Genomic DNA, 25,260 nt, shown 5'->3' with positions numbered 1-25,260 from the left:
ATTTAACTGCAAAGGTAACATTTACTTTATGTGAGCAACCTTTTACACCAGTGCAGAATGCTATCTTGAAAAAGAGATCTTTCAAGCAGGATACAAGAGATAAGTGTAGTATTTGTGATATATAAAGCAGCAAATAAAGCAAGCACTTCTAAGGCTCAGGCACTACACCTCTATTGGGTGCAATGGTTCTCAATGTAGACATCAAGAGATGTACAATAAATATGATTTTTCCACTGAGGAATCAAGAATATTAACAAGCAACCATGCTTATTCCTCGTTTACCATCTTTGCACGCATATACAGAGGTTCTCTTAAAGGATGGCTCTGCACAGCCCGCAGAAGACAGTATTCTGCTACTTGTGATGTACTGGTGAAAATTCTAACAGTTACATTTTTGGCACTATAGACTCATACTAAAATGTCAGATGATTCTACTACACACAAATAATAAATTCAGGTTCTCTTGTTGACCCTTCAGAAACCCGATCTGTAAGAACTGCACTTATAGCATCATATTTTGCTATCTCTGTACAAGGTTACAACACAGATCAACAGTCTCCATCAGGTAGCTTGTGAGTTACTGGCAGCTCACCAGTACCTCCCTCAGAAAGTCTGTGTGTTGGAAATGGCCCTTTCTGCAGGGTCATCCCTCGACATTTTGCCTTCTTCCTACCCTTTTTTTGCTGTATTTCTTTTTGTTGGCTTTGGACTTTGTGCACTTTACCATTGCTAACCAGTGCTAAAGTGCTTGTGCTCTCGTTAAAATATCATTAGATTGGCATATTTAATTTACTTATTAGTCCCTAGTAAAGTGCACTACATGTGCCCAAGGCCTGTAAATTAAAAGCTACTAATGGGGCTGCAGCACTGATTGTGCCACCCACATAAGAAGCCCTGTAAATATCTTTCAGGCCCACCATTGCAGAGCCCATGTGTGCAGTTTAAACTGTCATGTCAGTCTGGCAAAAAATCATTTTGCTAGGCCCAAACCTTCCTTTTAATGACTATAAGCCACCTCTAAGGTAGGCTTTCGGTAACCCCAAGGGCAAGGTGAAATGTTTTTTAAAAATTGGACATGTACTTTTAAGTTTTGCATGTCCTGGCAGTGAAAACCCCTTAAATTCGTTTTTCACTACTGCACGGCCTATCTCTCCCATGGGATAACACTGGACTTGCCTTATACCTTTTATAAGTATAACTTCCAATCAGAAAGAGATACATTTAAAATCAAATTTTATGGTGAAGTTGGATTTTAAATTGCAGTTCTGAAAATGTCACTTTTAGAAAGTTTTATTTTTATTTTAGCCATTTGGTGCCTGCTGCCTGTCTCTGCTCACTGGGGTGGGGTGACAGCTGGGCTTTGTGTATTCCTCTTAGACAGCCACACACAATGGGAGTTTAGGAATGACCTGATGGGCCTTGATGGGTCATCCTGGGTGGGATGGGAGGGAGGAGATGGGCAAAGCCTCACTTAGGCTGTGTCCTATCTACACACAATTGACTGTGAAACCCCCTGTAGTGAGTCTGGAGCCAGGGCAGGTACTCCTTGCACTTCAAAGGTATGTCTTTGAAAGTCTCCCCCACTTCAAAGGCCCAACTGGAGCCTAAGTACTGGACCTCTAAAACCACCACTTCAGTACACTTCTGGACCTGTGGCTACTCCGCCAGGAAGAAAGACTGCTGTGCTGAGAAATGACTGCCACTCCACTGGACTGCACTCTGCTGGACTCATGCTTTGCTTTGCTGACCTGATGCATGTTGCCCTCTTTCCTGAGAGTGAGAAGGACTGGACCTGCATCCCTCAAACCCAAAAGCCAGAGTAACTCCAATGGCTAATTGGCTTGCCCCCTGATATGAAGCCCCAGGGACATAAAAGACTTCAAATTACCTTGTTCCTGCATCTGATCTCTGCCATCTGTGAGCCTACCCCCAAGTGGTGCCACCCCAGTTTGAAACTTGGAAGTGGGCCTAAGGTGCTTTTCAGTGGAACGATCCATCTTCTTGCTGAGCGGCGTATCCCCAAGCAGAACCTACTCATCTCCTTGAATGAGTGGTGCATCCCTGAGCAGAACTGATGCATCCTAGCTTCTGCATGGATTTGACCCAGCGCAGAAGACATGTATTGCCTCCACATACTGCACCTTGGGTTAGATGCATCCCCTTCTGAACCACTGCTGCACAATGCTCCCCTAGTGCAGGCCCTTGCATCCCTAGTCGACGGCATCCCTCTACAATGAAGTCAAAGCTCTTCATTGACGCTTCACCGCTCAACATGACTCATCGCCTTGATGATGCAATGCACCACGACATGGCTTTCACATTGCAAGCCTAATCAACAGGATCCCTGATGCTGATGCAAGAGGACCTCGCACCACAACCTCGCTGCATCGGCTAAGAGGCGCATCTTAGACTCAGATCCACGCAGTGGTCCAGGATTTAGGGTACTTTGTTCAGAGGGCCTAACTGGACCCCTGTAGCTGGCCCACGCTCTATCGTGGTGAGCCTGAACTTTTGACTTTGTCCCAGTCCAGCATAACAAGATATCCCCGTTTGGTGCTTTTTGCCTCTAAGCACTGTTCTACATTTAATTCTCTGAAAATTCATAACTCAAGTTCTACTGATAGGATTTTAGTCATTTTGGTCTTGTTTCATTAAATCAATTTCCATTTTTCTAACCTGGTGTTGGATCTATTTTGTGTGGTCTTTTCACTGTTTTATTTTTTTGAAGTGCTGCACAAATCTTTTCTACATCGCCTTCAAGTTAAGTCTGACTGCTCTGTGCCACGCTACTGAGCACAGGTTAATTTGGGGCTTGCTTGTACCTTACCCTGACAAGAATTGTGTCAACCAATAACCCAACTTCTAACACTGTGCATATTGAAGAAGCTGATTATCTCAAAGTGATAGCCAGTAAAACCAAAGTTAGACCCTCACAATAACAACTAAACGCACATTGTGTAAGCCTGTGAGATCTTCCACATGACCATCTGTCTCCACTCTCAGTCTAGCTATGTCACAATTTATTTGGCCATGTTATAGACCCTATTGCATCAGGTAAACCATGTGACTGTATAATAGACTATTAATGAACAACACCATCAGTAGCTTGGGCAGTAACCTGTGCTGACCCACCAAAGAATGGGACTGCAGGAGCCTATGTGAAAATGTGTTTGTTAGGTGCATAATCAGCTGAGGAGAGTAGGGTATAGATACACGGCTGAGAGCCTGATCTACATTCATGCCTATTTGTGTATGTATGTATGTATGCACATTTATGCATGTGTTTGGATGTGTATGACATTGTATACCTACTAAACAGTGTGATATTGTGTACCTTCTAAACAGTGCCACTCCCTGGAAGCTCTACCAGGTGTAAAGGGACATCAAAAAGGTTCATTTCTGGCACAAGTGTGCCAGTTTTTTAAATATTAGTGCCAATGACTTGTTAATGGTTGTCCTTGGCTAGCTTAAGTGTTCTTGGTCTAGCTGTGATAATCTTGCAGCAATTATTAACATATTAAGAGCATGACTAGCCTACATACAGCCACCTCCGATCTAATGGTGGCTACTCTTTGCATAGTAATGGTCATGACCAGTTTGTGGTGGGCATCCTGTCCATTATATTCACATGATGATGGACACTGTTGCCCTATAACAGGCATCCTTGGTGGTATGGTGAGCATCCATGGCCTATGATTGTAATACTTGGGCATTTTAAGCAAAATAAGGTGTTGGTACATAAGTGCTCAAGGAACATGTTTAGCTGATTTTTGAGGACTGACACCGTGAAGGCAAAAATTATGTTTTTTATGCAGCCATTTTTTTTTTAACTGGACAATTGAGTTTGTCCACAATGCAAAGTGGCATTTGATAGAAAAATATGTGTATTTTCAGAAACTGTAATGCCGATGAAGAAAAAATAATGCAATTGCAAAACATATTTAAAGTTGATAGTTGAGGGAGAATTCAAGACACATTTTGAATATCTGTTGCTGTGGTTGTGTTCTTTGTGCTAGAGGACATGTGATGCTGATTAACTTTTTTCTACGTGTTCTGCTAAACTTACCGCAAATGCTTGGGTGGTCACTACTGCTAATGCTGCTTAGAATTTTCTTAGTATAATGTTAACATATGTAATGACAATTTTATAGTGATTGTATTTGTTAGTGAATCAGGAGCAATTTCTCTGCGAAAACTTGGGACCTGATTCAAAGTTTAGTAGATGGGGTTACCCTGTCACAAATGTGACGGATATCCCTTCCACCATATTATGATTTCATTATTTCCTATGGACATTGTAATATGGCGGGTCTGCTATCAGTCACGTTCAGGCCCTTAGCTCTCATGACAGAAGTGGTTAAGGGGCCCTTACATAAACCTACCCCACTTGTGCTTGAACAGATTCACAGATTCAAAGAGTAAATCAATAAAGGTTAAACAGCTTAATGGAAAGGCATCTATCCTACAAGATAAGGAACAGTTGTTCATTGCCCAAGATACAATGGCCCACTGAAGTGAAGGGGTTCAGACTAAGGGGAACTGTGTGGTTAATAGAGCTACAAAGACATTAATGCAGTCCTTCAAGGTTTTCTGTTGCAATTTCATTTCAATATATGATAGATTTCTATACTAGGGTAATAATACAGGCAACACTAAAAGGGAACAAAGGCTCTGAATGATTTTCTACTAAATATTCCTATACTCTGCTTCCAGTAAACTCGCAGCCATCTTTGAAAGATTCTGCTCCTGACTTTTGCTGATGCCTTACCCCAAGAGTAGATTCATTAACTTTCAGAATTTTGTGGAGGAGTCAATTCCTTCCTCACTGGATGTACTCACCTATCACTAATTGCACTTTTCCAGATACCCCCGACGTTCTCAGTGCGGGAACTAATGCTTACTAATTCATCACTGTGCAATCTCATTACCCACCTATACATCATGCTGCAGGAGACCAGACTGCTTCTTCACCCCTTCTGCTCGTGACAGCAGGTGCATTGACTTGGAAATTCCTATTACTAAGGAACAATGGCATTATTGCTGTGCACAATCTAAAGCCCTTTTGCCCAAGTACAGACGTTGCCTAATGCATTTCAGATATTTGAATAAGGTGAAACTGCACAAGATAGGCTTAATGCACTTCCCTGGTACAACCTTTTTACATCTTGTGTGGGAGTGCCCCGAGGTGGCATGCCTCTGGTCTGTGGTGTTTGATCCGATTGCTTTAGTTATGGAGCATGTTCTGGTTAAGACGCCCTTGGTTACCCTGCTTGGTTATGTCAGGGATGTCCCCCCCTGGGTGCGTAAACGTACAGCTCTCCTCTTAGTTCTGCTAAATGCAGAGTGGCTATCCACTTGGGCAGACAGCCAGTACCTTGAGTAGCTTGCTGGCTAAACAAATCCACCTATTATCATGAGCATCTGGACATCTACTGGGATTTAATGCCAGAGTGCAGCTGCCCAAAGGTTTTCTAGGCCCAAGTGGAGACGTTCCTGCTTGCACAGCAGCAGACTGGGAGCCCAGGTGGAGCGGAAACAGCCTCCTAATGGTCTACCAATGCTAAATACTGGGACTGAGTCTGTTTATGATCCGGGTTTGGGGCAGACTTAAGGGGGGCTGGGACCAAGAGTGGTTGCAAACTGCCTCTGTCTCTCAGAGCACCTCTTTCCATATTTCTATGATGTAATTAATTATCTGTAACAAGGCACTATATTACTCTGTATTGTTTTTCCACCCCTCGTTACTGGGTTGCTATTTTGTATGTGTTATGTGTTTATCATCAAAAGAATAAAACAATATATATTTATTCCTATACTCCTACTAAGGGTAATATTCCTATGTTGTTTCTGCAAACAAAGCGATTACTTTAGATCTATTAAAGGCAGCACGTGCAAGTATGACATCAGCCCATGCGGACATTACTGCTACTGAGGAGGTGAGGAGTCAGTTCCTTACTGCAAGGCAGGGGAGGTGAGGCCTCAAGCAGGAGATGCACAATGTAAAAGTAGATGTTCAACTTATAAAACACACTGCACCCTGCCTTTGGGGCTCTCAAGCACCTACCTTATGGGTGATTTAGATGTATTAAAAAGGAAGGTTCGGCAGCAGTGATAGCCAGTAAAACCAATAAAAACCGCCAGGAACAGGATGGCGGGAAGTGGGTCGGAATCCCCATGGCGGCGCTGCAAGCAGCGCCGCCATGGAGGATTCCCTGGGCCAGGGGTAAACCGGCGGGAAACCGCCGATTGCCCTTTTCTGACCGCGGCTTTACCGCTGCGGTCTGAATGGCCCAGGAAGCACCGCCAGCCTGTTGGCGGTGCTTCCGCGGTCCCCGGCCCTGGCGGTCATGGACCGCCAGGGTCGGAATGACCCCCATAGTGCTTAATACCCCTGAGGGGGTGTTGAAGGGAGAGCTATTAAAAAATGTATTACATATGGTCTGGTATTACTTAAATCTACATTATGGAAACACCATTTTAATTTAAACCTTTTTTGTGCATTTTGTAGTGGCCTATCTTATACAGTGTGTAATGCAAATATAAAATAATGACTTACATTTTCTCAGTGCTTTCTGTCACTACACCAACCAAGATTTAATTCTGTGGCTGTCTGGTTACACACAGACCTTTGCAGTGCCTTAACTAATAGAGGTTTCATAATGCACTGCAGCGCATTTCCCAATGAGTAACCACTTTCTTTTATTTATTTTTCTTCTAAGCTGCCTGTTATTTCATATGAAGCTACCTGAAGGTGAAAGACCTAAAAAAAATAACAGAATATTTTGGGGCATATTTATGAGAGGCTTGTGCTACCAGAGCATCACTTTTATTGATGCTCCGTCAGAACAAGCCTCTCAGTCATACCTATGAGGGGACGAACAGCCACCCTAAGTGTCTTTGCATGGCCTCTTAGATATATGGAGTAAGTCAAAGCAGCACAAGTCGCTACGTTGTCTTATTTTGGACCAGGGAGGCGTTTCATGGGCATTGCAGCGGGAGTTCCCATGCAACACCCAGTGGCAAATGTATGCTTGTCATCTTCTTCACTTAAAAATGCAGCTCATGAAAAGTATTTAAGTGCTTCCCACTAACGTGAATACCACATTTTCAATAGCTGTAATGTGTTGAATTATTTTAAGGCCAAAACCCTACTGGACTGTGTCAAAATGATTGGATGATAACATTAGTAATGTCATCAATGATGTCATCTGTGATGTCACCAGTGATGCCATAAATGATGTCATTTAACATGTCATGAGTGATGTAATATATGAGGTCATAAGCAGTTCTAAACAGGGCAAAAGTTATAGTTATTTCAGTAAACTATGTGCAGAATTTAATTGTTAATTGTTTTAAAACAATGTTTTATCATATTATTACAAGATCTACCTATATGGCATACAATGGTGAACAAATAAAAATATTTCAGCTTAGATTTTTGTAGTTTGCTGTAGTTGCAAGAAAAAGCTTTCTGTCTCCCAGTTTGGCTACAAATGTTGCTATGGGCTACAGTAAGAAAGCAAATGGAGGCTCAGGATTGGCTAGCTTTTCAAGACTGCATGATATTATATCTGCACATTGATTAATCTTGCCCGATGCGAATGAGTTTTGGAAATCAAATCAAAAAATAGAATAATGGCCAACATACTGAACACTGATTTAGACATTATAGAAGTCTTGCAGCATTAGAGATACTTAAAATTTGAAAAGAGTGTTATTTGATGAGGAGATGATTATAAGATGTGCAGCCACTCTATAAATCTAGATTGAATTGCTAATAGTTCTTTTCTAAAATCTTAACATTGGTCAATGTACAAGAATAGTATGCTACTAGATGTAAATTTCCATCAGATTGTTTTTTGTTTATTGTGGCCTCTCCTTCAGTATGTAAGCCAATCTGGTCAAGATATGACTGTGTTTGCCTGAAGGGATAGCTCATTCATACTTGGAGTTTCACTATCGCAGCAAATCGGTTTTAGCGGGCTCTCAACAAGAATGTTTCTTGCATTGTAGAACTCATTACCGGAAACATCCTGGAGCCTTATCCCGGTTGAGGGTTCTGAACTCTGAAAAAGAGACGGGGGCCTGATTTAGATCCTGGAGGGGGGAATACTTCACTACAAATGTGACAGATATCCAGTTCACTGTATTATGATCCTGTTATATCCTATGGGCATCGTAATACAGCATATCCATCATGTTTCTGACGTATTTGTCCACCTTCCAAAATCTAAATCATGTAGAAATCTTAACCAGGAGAAAGTTTGAAAACCATAAAGCCAATGAGAGGTCTTCTCATAGCATGAAATTAGAACATTTCCTGCTCTAAGATTTTCCTGCCAAAGCCAAAGACTTCAGCTGGACTTCATCTAATGGCTATGTGTCTATGAGAAGACTTCCTTGGATACTGGCTCCAACTTTGCTCCGCTGGAGGATTTCAACTTTCATTTCCAAGACCAAGGTAAAATACATAGGGGGTCATTCTGACCCCGGCGGGCGGCGGGAGCCGCCCGCCTGGAGGGAACCGCCGAATGACCGCACCGCGGTCAAAAGACCGCAGCGGCCATTCTGGCTTTCCCGCTGGGCCGGCGGGCGACCACCAGAAGGCCGCCCGCTGGCCCAGCGGGAAACCCCCTTCAACAATGAAGCCGGCTCCGAATGGAGCCGGCGGAGTTGTAGGGGTGCGATGGGTGCAGTGGCACCCGTCGCGATTTTCAGTGTCTGCAAAGCAGACACTGAAAATCTTTATGGGGCCCTGTTAGGGGGCCCCTGCACTGCCCATGCCAGTGGCATGGGCAGTTATGGGGCCCCCAGGGGCCCCACGACACCCGTTCCCGCCATCCTGTTCCTGGCGGTAAAAACCACCAGGAACAGGATGGCGGGAAGGGGGTCGGAATCCCCATGGCGGCGCTGCAAGCAGCGCCGCCATGGAGGATTCCCTGGGCCAGGGGTAAACCGGCGGGAAACTGCCGGTTGCCCTTTTCTGACCTCGGCTTTACCGCCGCGGTCAGAATGGCCCAGGAAGCACCGCCAGCCTGTTGCCGGTGCTTCCGCGGTCCCCGGCCCTGGCGGTCATGCACCGCCAGGGTCGGAATGACCCCCATAGTGTCTATGAAATATTCCGATTGAGAGAATGGCATATTTTCAACAAGTTTTATAAAGTCCATGGTAACATGCACTCCTGTGGTTTATGCATTGCCCAGAACCCACAAGAATGTATCAAATACAGCCAGGAGACCATAGTTTCTGGCTGTGGTTCTACATTGGAACCCATGGAGAAATATGTAGAGTTTTTTTTGATTTATTGACAACTTGCTACATAAGAGATACCATGGACTTTATAAAATGGGTTGCAAATATGCCATTCTCTCAAACTGAATATTTCATGGCTAATATGGGCATTGAGTCCTTACCAAAGCAGGAAGGATCAGGATTGTCGGAGACCATCTCCATAACATGACCAGACCACCCCAGGATCCAACCACTTTCATTATAGACTTACTCACCTTGGAACTTAAAAATTATTTTTTCAAATTTGAAATAAACATGCAAATAAAATATACTTCATTGGGGGCTGCATTTGCTCCAGATTTTGCTATTCTGTACATAGACAGCTTGGGGTGTACTAACATATTGACTGATTCAAATCCTTTCAGGAACCATATGCTAATTTGGAAACATTGTATTAACATTTTTTCTGATCTGGAAGGGCTCCCTTGGGACTGTTTCAAAGATGGCTAAATAAAAACTGCAATGGGCTAACCATTGCCCTAACAAATGATTAAAAGGATATCCCTTTCCTGGACGCAATAGTCAGAGCAGCAAATGATATATTACACATAACAGTCTACCATACACCAACAGAGAGGAATACTTTATTGCAATATTGGAATTTCCACTATTGTTTCCTAAGGGACTTGTTACCATCAACCCAATTTGTAAGAATCCAATGCAGTTTTTATCATAAGTTAGATTTTTTAAGGGAGTATTACTCAAGAGACTCCTATCCAGAGGGTAGCCCAACCACCTAGTTAGGCATTCACCTAAATGTGCATGGTATTGCCTTAGGGATACACTCCTTAAACCACAGGATAGGGAACACAAATTAGAAATGTAACCACCTTCTCTATTTCTTCTTTGGTTTCCAAAAGCATCAGAAAACACTGGAAGGTATTGGAAGCTGGAAACCTTCCTTTGGAGCAACCCATATTTTGATATAAGAGTGGAAAGAATCTTAAGAATCACCTTATCCGGCCTGCCTTGGTATTTAGCTAAATCTCCAAATTATATGTTTTCCAGATTATCTTTATTACGTTCAGCCAATTTTCTAAAATATCGGCCATTATACCCAAGTTCTCTTACGGTATACTCTGGGCTGCCCCTGCTTTTGTTTGGGCAGTCCTTCCTCCATTTCTGTTACCCAGGAGAAGCAGCCAACGTTTTGGGGCACACCCAGCCAACGTTACTCAGCTCTCCATTCAAGTAGTATTGCTCGCTATCCAGGAGGATTTTGAGGTACTTCTCTGGAGGCCATTTACATTCTAGAAGTGGCCCACTGTGCCCAGATCACTTTATGAGGTATACAACCCTATGATATGATATTCATTCCTACATAACTTCTGTATCAACAAATTATTTTGACTGACGTTACTTTCTGACATCTCACTTAAGATCCTACTCTGGCAGCGTTTGACAGCTTTGGGAGTCTACATAATCCTTGCACAGGTAATTCTGAAGTCTTGAGAGTTACCCTAATCCCATTTACTAAGCCCCACCTGACTTTTTCCTGGCACTTTGGCTGATGCCTTGTGCATTTTGAATATATAAGAGTAGCTGAATTGAGCCCATTGATGCCTTCAGCAATGTTGGAACCGTGCCCAGTGAGTATCCACTCATTCTAAACACTGGGATCCCATACCATGGCCTTCTGTACTCTAACACTATATTTTCTATGCTCTCTTTCAGCCCTCCACTCCCAGGCTAATGCATTTTTAAAGTCCTGATGATGACTCTTTTATCTGCCTAAAAGATAGAAATGTCATTGACTAGTTCTACAGACCCAAATTGATTGTACATAAGAATAAAATGGGTTTGATTGTTTTTACTTGATACACACTCTTGATCATATAGTGTCACACATGTATCATTTGTATGAGAACACAAAGTATGTTTCTCAGCACACACCCACTACACTGTCACATTCTTTTTAATGTTTTTTTTTATATACAATTGAATTAGTTTATCATTTGATACATAAGTACATTGATTGTGATATTTATGGTCTTTATGCATCAACTTAACGAAGATCCCAGATGACTCTTGGGTTCCCTTGCTACCTATAACCTAGATGACCCTTAGGGGAGAACGCTGTGTATTCAAAAGGTTGGACGTGTATCTTTAGGTTTTACATGTCCTGGTAGTGAAAAACTCCTAAATTAATTTCTCACTGTAGTGAGGCCTACCTCTACCATGGGATAACATTGGGTTACCTTATTACATTTAATATGTGATGACCTTTGATTGGGGGCAGATAGGAATGTCATGTTTGCACTCAAATGAATTGTAATTTAAATCATCTTTGATGGCAAATTTAGATTTTAAGTCACAGTTCTGAAAATACTGCTTTTAGAACATTGGCAATTTTTTGTCTAATTATTTGGCACCTGCAGCCTACCCTGGGTCACATGACTGGCTGTAAGTGGCAGCTGATCTTTGTATATTCCTCTCAGACATTGAGGCAAAGGAAAATGAGATGTTGACAGAGTGGGAGGGAAGCCCTGGCCCAATTACATTTAAAATAGGTTGCCTCCAGCACACTTGTAAATACTTTGACATTGGCCTATTGTCACCCCAGATCACTTGGAGCCTGGGCAGGGTTCGGGTAGGAAATTCCAGAACGAGGTGCAGGGGAAGGCTTGAAGTTTCTTCCATTTCAAAGTTGCCACCAGGTATAAATATTTGGCCCTCAGACCAACTCTTCAGTATACGTATGGACTTGTGGATGCAGGAGAAGGACTGCCATGCTGCCATAGGACTGCCCTGCTTCTTGATGCCTGACCTGCTCTCTAAGAATTAAAACTTAACCTGCTCCCTTCATCCCAGGGAAAGTGACTCCAAGGGTCAGGTAGCTGACCTCCTTTCTGAGCTACATAAATGGAACAAGCTCCAGATGCCTCCCTGCGACTGCCCAACTGACCTGCTGCAACTAAACCTGCCTGAAACCTGCTGGCCTCTGCTAGACACAGTCCCTGATCCTAAAGAGAACCCTCCCCAGACCCTGGGCTCTTGGTTGAAGTGCACTCCTCTGATGAAAAGGGTGAAATCTTGACATTTTGGGCTCATTCGCACTGTGATCTTGCCGCCCACACCACCAGCCAATGCAGAACTCTGGTAAATGTGACTTTGTGCTACAGCGACTGCCAGCGACAACTGGCGATGCAAGATCCGCACTTTAGGCTGCAGCAACTCTAGCCCAATGTGACACAAATGCAAATCTCTAGAAACTACAATCTGAATTGCCTAACAGGATCATCAAGCTATAGTGACAACCAATTGTGACGCTATGCTTCTCATGCTACAGTGCCAACCATCCATGATGCTCTCCTCACAGCCTCCTCCAGGGCAAACCGGACTCTTCGCGCTGGACTTTGAAGAGGTAACCTTTTCAGCAGGACTAGTCTAGTCCATGTATCTAGGCTGTGCTCCATTGTGGACAACATGGTCCTATCAGTTTCTATAGATTCTTTAGACCAATAAAGGAAATCCCCAACGCTGAGCATATTGAAAGGCAGGAATACCTGGAATCAAGCATGTAGAGTCTTCCATACCTGGAGGGTTTCAGGCTGTAGAGGCCATGCCTAGCATGCCACTCCTACTGAATATATCTCTAGACAACCTGTGGTAATTAAAAAAGGTACTTCAACTACAACTAACAGAAATAATAAATAATACATACTAGGTGACACCCAAATGGCATGCAAAAATATGTAAAGAATTAAAAATGTGAAAGACGCCGGTCAGAGCAGAGAGATCCTCTGTGTCCAAGGAAATTAAATCATTGCTATCTGATATTAGGGGAGGGACGATCCAATCATCAAGCAGACCCAAGTTAGGGCCAAGTCATTCAAACAGTAATACAAGGCTGACCAGTATAAAAACCGAAAAAAGGGCTAAAGGAGGAAATGTGGGGGAACCCCAAGAAGATCATACCCAAAGCCACTCGACCTATCAAAAGAAAAGATAAGGTAATCTACCCTAAGATGAAAGTGAACTCCAACATCCTGGACAGGTAATTGATTCTGCTGTTGCATTGTTCTCACGGGCTGCAATCCCTAAACTCATAGTCCATTCCCTTTTCTTCATATAAAACACGGGGAAGAAAGCCAAAAAGTTATGCCTTTTGAATAGATCCAAACTGCTATATATTTTTAAGCTGATACCTTCACTCCAAGATAAGCTCCTTTTGACCTTACCCATGTAGGTATCCAGATCGGTGAAAGGGGTTGAGAGCTAATTAGTAGGATTTCAGATCCCCCACAATAGCCAATATTGTGTTTAAAGCAGCAGGAGATCTTCTAGGCCAAGGTCTGCAGGTTGCAACTGAAGGGGAAGTATTAGCGGGTCCAAGATTAGCAAGTAATCAAATGGCAACATCAGTGTTGAGTTATCATTAAGGCCTGTCTTCCAGACAGAGAAATGTTATTACATCTCACTCATCTGGAAAGCTGGGCTACTCAAGGGCCTATCAGTTGTCTGGGAATTTAACTCAGCATTGCAGCAACAATTTAAGAATTGTTTTTGTAAATGATATGTCCCCCAAATGCATGTGTTTGAACCAAGGAATGGAACCTACTAATCGTTATTCCTACTTACTGAGTTATCAGGACAGTCAGGATTGGGTCAACATAGAGGATGAAACATGGAACATGAAGCTCTACTGCTACCTTAAACTTGTAAGCTGGAGCACATATGGTTTCCAATTAATATAAAAAGTGATCATCTTGATGATACTTAAGAATCATCATATTGTGTTATTGCACCAAATGACGCGGGATAACTTCATAACAATCAATAGCCTCAGGTATAAACAAAACAGAGATAAATTATATTATATTGCCTTCAATAATGCTTTATGGAAGAGCTCAAATGCAATGCAATTCTAGTCATGGTTGTTGACTTCAATGCAAGGCTGTTCCCTGCAAGAGCTGACACTTAACTACAAGACTTGTTAGATCAATATAAAGTCCCAGCTGTATTCCAAGCTTTAAAGAGGGACACCATGCTGGGGAATCCGTCTGAATGGACACCTGTGCAAGGACATATCAGCCACACACTTCAAGTCAGCTGTCATGGCTGCCCAATTGATTACATTTTTGTGTTGGTATGGCCTTTTTGGTGTTATTTAGTCGTTTAATGTACTATGGTGTAAGGGGATTAATCACTGGGCATTTGTGGCTACTTTTAATTTTGGGAAAGTCGTGGCACTCAAACATTTTACCCCTATACATGAGTTATCCTCAGTGTCTAATCACCCACTTAGAACCCCAACATCTTCATTACTTATCCAATCTCCAAGATACTGAGAATATATTGTCCCAAAAAAGGGAGAATATATTTTAAAGTCGTACAGGGTGATGGATAATGTACTTTCTTGTTTAAGTGTGAACTTAAACACATTATGGGTACAGCAAAAGCATTCCTAAAGGTAAGAAATTACACATGGTTTGAATCAACATTTCAGAAATATAAAAGCCATGTATGGAAGACTGATAAAGATTGCAAATCTGGTCTATCAGGAATCACTAAAATTTTACTATAGCTGATGAGAGGAAATGATAAAGGTAATAGTGTCAGAGATCCAAAAACATCTCTGGGAACTGGTACATCAGTTAAATAACTGCTACCCAGAAGCTGCCAAAGCTTAATTGAAGAAGACATCTGGATAGCACAGTTGGAGAATTTATATGGCAAACCAGTCATGGAGGAGGGTACTCAGAGTTGATCTGAACCCACACTATCAGTTCATCCACTGTTATGCATAAGAAGCCCTGGCAAGACTGTGGAAACAGCCAGATGACAGATTGTTTTATTTAAAGACACTTAGGGGGTCATTCTGACCCTGGCGGTAATTACCGCCATGGCGGAGGTCGGCGGTAGCACCGCCAACAGGCTGGCGGTGCACCGCTGGGCATTCTGACCGCGGCGGTTCAGCCGCGGCCAGAAACGGAAAGTCGGCGGTGTACCGCCGACTTCCCGCTGCCCTTGAGAATCCTCCATGGCGGCGGAGCGCGCTCCGCCGCCATGGGGATTCTGACACCCCCTACCGCCATCCTGTTCCTGGCGGTTCTCCCGCCAGGAACAGGATGGCGGTAGGGGGTGCCGCGGGGCCCCCGTAAGAGGGCCCCACGAAGAATTTCAGTGTCTGCTTTGCAGGCACTGAAATTTGCGACGGGTGCAACTGCACCCGTCGCACCTTCCCACTCCGCCGGCTCCATTCTGAGGCGGACTTTCGGCGGTCGCCCGCCGGCCCAGTGGGAAAGCCAGAATGACCGCCGCGGTCTTTTGACCGCGGAGCGGTCTTTCGGCGGGAACCGCTTGGCGGGCGGCGACCGCCGTCCGCCGCAGTCAGAATCACCCCCTTAGACAGTCATTGCATGATTAAAGCTGAACTGAGCCGCTGGTCTGGATAGCAATTAAGTGTTTGTTCAAATGGATAGCCACAACAGGGAAGCACCTTGAACCCTGAAAAGGTGTCCTAATTGTCTATTCAAATGATAGATTATTCAGTTTGTTAGATATCTCAAAGAAGGTTTTCTCAAATATTTTACTGAGGTAATTAGAGGAATGGGTTTGGGTCAATAAACTTCTTCTCCTTGAACAAAGGGAGTTTCTTGAAGGACACTCTAGGGCCAACCGCTGCTTCACACTAATATACTATTGGCAATTGTCAGGAAATCCATATTTATCGGCCAAAGGCTGTACTGTTGTTTTATTGTTTTTGGCACAGCCATTGATGCTGAGGAAAGAGGGTGGCTGTGGGCTGAGTGAAGTGCTGGAAAATCTCAGATACCTTGCTATCCTCTATACAGGAACTCCGCTCATTAAACTGGGCCCAGGTAGTACTGGATAAGTCAGGGAGATTAGTAATAAAAATAAATATTAGGGACGGTCTGCAAAAGATTGTGTTCTCATCCTTACCTTCTTCAGTCTGTATGTTACAGATTTACCTGCTGCGATAAAAACCCAAAATAATTTTCTCCCAAAATGGGAGATACTCATATACTTTGTTTATTATATGAGGATGAATTGCTTGTCCTCTAGTAATCTGATGTAGGTGTGAGACCCAAATGGAATACATAAAAAACAAGATTGTGCTTCAAATATCAATCAATCAGTCATTTGTTAAGCGCGCTACTCACCCGTTAGGATCTCAAGGCGCTGAGGGAGGGAGGGGGAAAAGGGTTATTAGTCAAATGTAATTTAACTAACGGGGGCTTCCACTAATGAATAGGCTAATAAAAGCCTGTAGTGGAAAGAATTCTGCCCATGCAATGTATAGGGCTGAGGATTTTTTTCGATCCAAGCTACTCCTTGATGCCCTTGATAGGGCTGACCTAAAAAGATTATTGTGTTTACCAAAGAGATCGATGGTACTAGGTATTCTGCAACAACTTAACCTAACCTCATGGCACTCTATGGCTGCAGTTGCCTCCTAAATGTTTTCAACCAGTTAGCCCAAGATGGATAGCCAGCTAAAATCTCAAAGCTGTGCCTGGAGGAAATCTGTGTGAATGAAATGGAATGGGCCAGAACAGTAGTAACTAGGATTAATGAATTGAAAATGTTGCACAACTCCTTAGACCAAATTTTCAAAATGGGACTCATTTCCTTCAAAAAAAGCACAGAAGCATTTAACATTTCATGTCTCCAGCAGTCATAATGATAACTATTTGTCAACGTGGTCTATATTGTCACTGTTTTTATTTCAAATGACCTCAAATTAAGTTTTTAAAACCCTTATTTATTAAATATCAGACATGGTTTAGACAGGAAAGGATAGTATTATTGACGAATATCAACTTTTTTTGATGCAGCTGTAGGCCTTGCCCACTTTTTACTTTGTATCAAAAATGATAAGGAATAGGAAAAAAAAATATGGTTACATTTTAATCAGATATTCTTTGGGATAGAAGAATTAGGTTAAACTAAAATATAAAAAACTAAAATGCAATGTGTAATTTAATATCTCCTAATTAACATATTGTTATATTATTCAACATAATTTGGGAAAGTATGTCACCCCCAACTTGAGAGCTCTACTAATGTGCCTGTTTTGGGTGCCACGTTACTCAAAAATAATAACCCACTTGTGGTCCTGGTCCATGGTACCAGAAGACCTAAAATGAGCTGCAGATACTTATACTTGTCCAAAGCTCCAAGAGGGTAGAAACGAATACCCTTGGACGATTTATAATCTGGCATTGTGGAGTCACCTTGCGCTTGTAGTAGAACATATCATAATCTTCAGAACATTAAACCATCCCTGTGTGCCAACTGCACGTCAATGTTGTTACACAGGTGCTCAGTTTTTATGCTTGTGTGACAGCAACATTAGTTACATGGTACCAAGGCCCAGATTTACTGACTTTGCATCAGGTTTGTGTTACATTCATAACACAAACCAGACAAAGTTTTGGTTTCGTATTTACAATCCAACGCATATTTTGATTTGTGTTGAATTGTGACTAAAAATAATGCAAATCATTGCAATGTGACATCTTGCAATACTTTGCATCAAGGGGGAGTTCCATCGGTGTTGCATGTTTTTTCCCATGCAACCCTCTATGGGTTTTGACAAAAATCGCTGTGTACAAAGAACTGTAGACAGAAACTTGTGCCAAAATCCTGTACCAAAATCCTGTGCCTCCTTTATTCCTGAGGAGTGTTTTATTTTATTTTTGTTGGTCCCTCTTTGCATGTTTACTGCATTCTATAGCACAAATACAAAGAGGGAAACACCTAAAGCATAGTTTATGCACTCTGGCACAAGGTTGTCTGCATTGGTGCATGGCAGCACAAAGTGTGCATGCACAGTGAGACCAGAAAAGTGCCACACATTATTAGTAGATATGGAGCTTTTCTACTCCCTCCCATTCACAACACTCAGTAGAGCAGCTTTACATGCTGGACAATGATGCTTGATTTCTTAGTAAGTCTAGTTTCTATACAAACCTTCACAATAGACCATGGACAATAGTAGGAAGATAGTCAGTGGATTGAAGTTCAGTCTCAGTCTGTTAATGACTGATCTGACTATTACTTTGGAAGAGGCAGGTTTTAGGGTCACTGTTATTGAACAGTGGTGTTGACCATTACACTCTAGTAAGGTAAAAGGTTAAAATGACAAAGGTTCATCAGCCACAGCTAGACCTATTCAAACGTGTTTCTTCATGTAAATGAGATCACATGATAGCTTTGTGTTATTTCATGTTAGAGTGAATTGTTAATGTGAATACTGGAAAACTGTATTTACATTCCATTAGAGACTCGCAGAAAGAACTCCTGCACCATCTTTTTCCATTACGTACTTATTCGCACCACACAATGACAGAGAGAGCTTAAACAACTAGTAGTTTTGCATAAACTTACCAATTAAAAAGATGGCTTCAGACGCTGATTTCCCATACAGCTGCTCCACGTACTTTGGCATGAAAGACATCATGCCAGCATAAGCGAGAAACTGCATTATGGTCACGCAGAGGAATAATACGTAAACTGAGTTACGGAAAAGACTTCTTAGGAATGGTAAAAAATCTGTAATGGTAGGAAAAAATCTTATAACTGACAAAGGAAATTAATACATAAATACTGCATGAGGCACATCACTGTTTTCAGTCAAAGAATTCTTCTGCCAGATCACAGAACCTTATTGTTGACTATATTTATGGTCCTCAGTAGTAAGGCAGTGCTTGGTTTAAATATCTTGAATAACTATGGGCCAGATGTATCATGCATTTTTCCAGTTGCAAATGACCTGATTCACAGAATCCAGGCATTTGTGACCAGAACAATGCATTTTAGTATGCATGAATTCCAAATTGCGATTTGGTGACATGTTACTGAATCACAATTTCGATTTGAGAATACATACTGATTCGGTATTAGAAAGGGGCCTGTTTAGGACATCCTGTCCTAATACCAAATTGCAGGAAATTTAAGAATGTTTTGTGACCGAAATGAGGTTGCGAAACATTTGCATTTTAACATCTACTTCAAGTAGTGGTAACCTGTCACAAATTTGAACCAGTCCCCAAGGGACCCTTTCCCCTTTGGGAATGTTTGTGAAAATATTTTGTAAGAGCAGGCAGTGGTCCTATGGTCCACTGCCTGCTCTTATAATTAAAAATAATACTTTTCATTTTTGTTTTTTAAATGCATCTCGTTTTGCTTTAAGGAAAATGGGATGTTTTAAAAAAACGTTTGCTTTGTTTAAAAGCAATCTCAGACATAGTGGTCTGCTGACTGCAATAGGCCATCATCCCTATGATTATTTTGTTTCCTAATGGGTCTCAAATCACAACCTGCCTCATTAGGATTAATGAGGTAGATCGATTTGAGACCCACTAAGAATCGCTAAATGTTGTGATTGGCAGAGAATCGCAATTAGGCAATTGCTATTTCTCATATTAATACATCTGGCCCCAAATTCTGAAAGCAGATGGTGTGTGATAACAATATTTGCACATATTTAGAGAATTGGAGTGCAGTTGAGGTACACGTAGCACCACAAGAATACAATGCCGAATTGCAACAACAAATTCTAATGCCAGCATTTAGGTACAATAACATACTAATACATATAGAACAACATAACACAATATGACACACCAACAAATTGTTATAAAATAATACAATGGCAGTAGAGAAAGCACATATCAACAATACAATACAGAAAGAAAACAGAACATACCAACACAACACAAAGAAGTACAAAAATTGAAGACTCTAATGCACCAAAACCATGCAATACAGCTACAAAACACATTTAAAATGTTATGTTCAGTTAGATTGTCTTATCGTGTTGTGGATTTGTAATATGGTACTACTGTTTCGTCGTCCTGCTAATATTCTGTTTTGGTGGGCTGTACTGTTTTGTGTGTATGTTATTGCCACTTGGGTGTTGTATGTTTTAATGTACATTGTAGTTATGTGCTATATTGCTGTGTTGTATGTATATTGCATGTTGGGTCTATAGATTGTGTTGCTGTTGTTGCGGTGGTGTGTAGCTGTTTTGTGTTACTGTGTTGCAGTTGTTCTGGTGATGTTGTGTTATTTTTTTTTGCAGTTCTCTTATGATAATGCATTATTGCATTGTTTGGTTATTGTGTTCTGACTTAAACCTTTTTTTGTATTGCACTGGAGTGTGCTTTACAACGTTTTTGCTGCGTTAGTATTTTTGAATTTTGTTGTGTTCTGTAGTCTATTCAGTTCAATAAAATGTTACCTTAGTTTGGATAATTTTAACCATAAAAGATTTCCTGAACTCAAGCATTACATATTTACAAATATCAATACAATTGCTATTTTAAGACATCAATGGAATTATTCATCAAGTATATATATATATATTATATAAAAATAATTTGTCTCATGAAGCTAATAGTGCAGTAAAAAAAGTTATCCTTAAAAAACAAATCAATGTATCATGAGGTTGCTGTAAAAATAGCAAAGCAGATTACATTATCAAAAACCATAATTCTTCAACATTGTTTGTTTACAATACCAATGTTCCTTTTTATAAAATTAATGAAACAATACATAATGTATAGTAGTTTGCCTGGAAATGCTATCACAAAGACAAGGAGGTAATCACATGACTATTCACCCATTATCGGAAAAAGTCACAAACGTGTCAACAATTACCTATGAGCAAAATTTGTAATTTCAGAAAGATAAAATGGCATGTCCTCTATGATTGAAGGTAGAAAATGGGTAACATTTGAAGCCTTTTAAATTTCCCTTCCATCCGCTTCTTGTCAGGGTCACAAAAACCCGCTGGTTTGCCCAAATCAAAACATACCTTTTCAAACCTGCCAACTTCTCACAGTGTGAGGAGAGCGTGGGTTCTTGGAGGGGGTTTAGCCTCATGCCATGAAGCACCTAAGAGGCACTTTTGCCCCCATCATGGCCACAACCCCCCTCCTCTAAAAAAAACAAAATAACCAAAAGGTTTGCTCAGGCTGTTGCTGATGTCCTGGGGTGTTTTCACACCCATTAATGTACATCAGCAGCTAAAACCCTCTAAAATAAGCTGAAAATCACTGTTTACAGTGGTTTTCAGGTCATTTTCCCTGCCATCGTGTTATACTGGCTCCTTACTGGGAGACTGTGTGATGGGAGTCATTATCATCTGTCTCACAGTAGCACCATGTGAGTTGGCAGGTCTGCCTTTTCAATGTAGGCTAACCATGAGATATGGTGTGCACAATCTAATCAGAAACAGTACCATAAAATCAGATGAATAAACAAGGTTTCTTGTTTATTCCACACTGCATACCATAACAAAGGGTGGCGTAACCCAACAAGATCGTTAAGATATGTTAGACCCTATTCTAAATCACTTAATATGTTTAAATAATTTGTTGAAACCACCAAGAGTTTGTTAGAACACCATTTTCTGCTTTTTGGAGGATTTCACAGTCAACATAGCCCCAAACGCAGGCTTCATAACTCACCACATATATGCATTTTGAATTGTGGAGCATACATATTTCCTTAAGTGGAATCTGAATGGCACAAGCATCAGCTTTCGCCGTATCCAGCCCTTTTTTGACAAGGTGAGCTTCCACACCATTTATATATTAATTTAACAGAAAGAGATCCAACACACACCCTGTCTCATCCATCATCCTATCTTAAAAGGTGTGGATCATTGCACATTCAACCCAAAACTCTCACCCAAGTGGAAGATTTGAATAAAATTACCAGAGGAAGCTTACTATATGCTCACAATGCCTAGGCCCAGGGAGAGAACGAGAAAAGCTCTGATCAAATCTATGAAGGTCATATGTAGAAAGCATTATTTATAAATCAATACAAGTAAATGTAATGTTTGTCTCACAGTGTCTCGGCCATGCCTAAATCCATATTAAACTGCTAGTAAAATATATTTTTCCTCCTTCTACACTTCTAATCTAGCTAATGACATCATTAATGTTTATTTTGGGGAATTACCCAATAAACATACAATAAAATACATCATAACAATGATAATAAAGAAAGTGCAATACATATATATATATATATAGAACAAAGATGTTGCTGTGTGTCTGTATATATAGAAAAAAATGCATTGCAAAATTAAGGGTTCCACTTTATAACTTTTGGAAACAGATGCAAAAAACATGGCGACATCCTAAACATAAAAAGCCCCACAGCCTTGTACTAATCTGAGTGCTTTTATCATTGCTCAGAAGGATCCTCCAATGCCCACCCCAACCATCTCTTAATTAACCAACACAATGTAAGGACCTTCTTATTAAGAACACAATAAGTAGGGAAGTATCAGATCGAAGGACTATTAAAGCAGGCAGATAATGAGGAATCCCAGGTGAAGACAAAATTTGCAAATCGACTTTCTTTTTAGCTGGACAAAAAAGTAAGATGTGCTGAATATTTGCAACTTCCTGGCTATTGCATAGGGAATAGAAGATGTTATCAGCATGGCAAATAAGCCACTGCATTGAAAACCGTTTAGTACAAAGAGTTCCAAAGAGGAATTTCATGAAAAGTGATTTGTTTTAGGGGGATACATGTAATCCATAAATGGTTCGAAAGAGGGCAAGTGTTTCATTTCTAAATACTTTGCTGATAGGCTCCCCATGGATACACTCTTGTGTAGTAGACCAATAAAACATTTTCATGACACCTTTTGACACGTGGTTACGTAAGATGGGCCAGTCCACATGTTCTGTGTAATCAATATGCTTAACCAGGATCTTATGTGGTAAAACCAAGACAAGACAGGACAACCAAAATATCAAGGTTTAAAATTTCATTTAAACTGGTCCTGTTAGGGGCAAGTTAAACAATCAACCATAAACTAGCCCTAAATTAAAGGGACCTGAGGGCAGCCAAATGCTCAATTTTCTCAATTTTATTTAACACAATATTTTAAAAAAATGGAATAAAAGGTGTACATTGCAGTAGGTTAAAGAGAGATCTGAAACAAGCCTTATCCACTACAGCCAATTATGCTGTGTTTGTAAGACCCCGAATCTCCCTTCTGTATAAGGCAGAATATTGCACCTTGGCTTTTATCAACCTCAAGGGTGGGGGAAGCAGAACCTGACATTATTATTGCCTGTTAGAGCTTCAGAACTGCAGCAGCCCTATGCTGAAGTATTGATTTGCCCTTTTCTATTTGAGGGGCCCAAGATAAATTACTATTGACCATTATTCCAAAGAAAACAAATCTTTCTGCCCTCTCAAGACTTGTAGATTGTATGGAGATGTTACACCTAAAGGACTTGAGTGGGTTGATAGCCATGCACTTTAAGCCTTTAAACTTAGTCACAATATTTTGTAAGCCAAATGGAGTTTTGGATAATAACAGTGTGTCATCTGCAAAAAGCAGGACCAGTATAGGTAGATGATTAAGTTTAGAAGAGTGATGTGTGCAACCCAAGAGTATATCAAAGGCATCATTAATGTAAGGAGGGCAGGAGACAGAATGCACCCCTGTCTCAGCCCTCTGCATACACGGATGTGCTCTGGAAGCCCCCACTGTTTGCCCAAGCACACCTGCGCATAATTGTCCTCATGAAGCCTGACTATAGTTGTCAGCAATGTAGTTGGCATGCCCATTAACATGAGGGAATTCTCACAATAGCTGTCTGGGTACGATATCAAAATTATCCTTCAGGTCCACAAACTCAACGTATGTGTTCTTTCTTAATACCAAAGTGTTTCCATTCAATTAAGGGCAATCAAAATACTTGCTCAATGGTACTAACTATGGCTCTGAAATCAGCCTAAGAAGGTGATAACATCTCCTTTTCGGCTATCTTCTGCCTGTTTGTTCAGAACTTGTCTAGGAAATGTTTTTGGCGAATTATCCAGCTCGCTAATTGGTCTGTAATAACTTGAAATTCCCCATTTTCCCCTTTTTATAAGTGGGGATAATTTCAGGCCCCTGCCATGTGTCGGATATTTCAGCACCTGCAATTATGGCAGTAGAGAGAAGGTTGATATATGAGGTTAAAAGTGTAATGTCAAATTGAAAGATATCCCCTGGAATCTTATCAGGGTCTGGTGCTTTAACTCCCTGCACGGCCTCAATGGCAGCCTGGGTTTCAGTGATAGAAAGAAACAGGTAATCTGCAGATATGGATGAAACAATGCCAGCCAAGGTTTAGTGGTCACCTTGTGAGCCTTGATGGGCTAGTAGGTGAATACAAAGTCTGAAAATTACAAACCCAAGTTGAGAGTTGGATGTATTAAAAGGTGTGATTATTTCCCTCTCTCCTGCCATGGGCAAAAATATGCCAAAAATAAGTCATGTCTCTGGTTCTAGATGCCTGTAGAAAAGTAGCCTCTTTCTTGCTTGGTTACCCCCACTTTTGGCCTATTTGTCAGTGTATTTGACTGTGTCTGATGGGACCCTGCTAATCAGGACCCCAGTAGTTATGCACTCTCCCTTAAATTATGGTTGTTATATACTGGTAACCCAGTAATTCACCCACAATAGGCATACTGGTGCCCCCTTATAAGGCCCTAGTATATGGTACTTGGTTACCCAGGGCATTAGGGTTTCAGGGGATCCCTATGGGCTGCAGCATATATTTTGCCACCCATAGGGAGCCCATGCAAAGGCTTCTGTAGGACTGCCATTGCAGCCTGCGTGAAAAGGTGCACGCACCCTTTCACTGCCATTTACACTGCATCTGTTCACTTATAAGTCACCTCTGTAGCAGGCCCTCCAGCCCTGAGGACAGGGTGCAGAGTACCTGTGTATGAGGGCACCCCTGCACTAGCAGAGGTGCCCCCACGACCTCCAGGACCATTTTCCCAGACTTCGTGAGTGCGGGGACGTAATTTTACACGTGTACTGGACATAGGTCACTACCTATGTCCAGCTACATAATGATAACTCCGATCATAGGCATGCTTGGAATCAAACATGTTGGAATCATACCCCAAGGCTTTTGAAAGCATTGGTTGTATGACCCCATGCACTCTGGGGGCTCCTTAGAGGACCCC

At 41.5% G+C, this 25,260-nt stretch overlaps 1 protein-coding gene across 1 annotated transcript in view; it reads right to left on the bottom strand.

Annotated features, from left to right (window-relative positions):
• Window positions 1-25,260, bottom strand: part of LOC138287751 (solute carrier organic anion transporter family member 1A2-like) — a 770,793-nt gene that overhangs the window by 346,349 nt on the left and 399,184 nt on the right. The window contains exon 5 of the mRNA XM_069228524.1: window positions 18,649-18,813. Within this exon, the coding sequence (XP_069084625.1) occupies window positions 18,649-18,813 (165 nt within the window). The remainder of the gene's footprint in view (window positions 1-18,648; window positions 18,814-25,260) is intronic.

Source organism: Pleurodeles waltl, chromosome 4_1 (assembly GCF_031143425.1).
Source record: "Pleurodeles waltl isolate 20211129_DDA chromosome 4_1, aPleWal1.hap1.20221129, whole genome shotgun sequence".
Taxonomy (NCBI): Eukaryota; Metazoa; Chordata; class Amphibia; order Caudata; family Salamandridae; genus Pleurodeles; species Pleurodeles waltl.
Note: the sequence above shows the minus strand (reverse complement) of the source record. Positions and strands in the feature narration are given on the sequence as shown.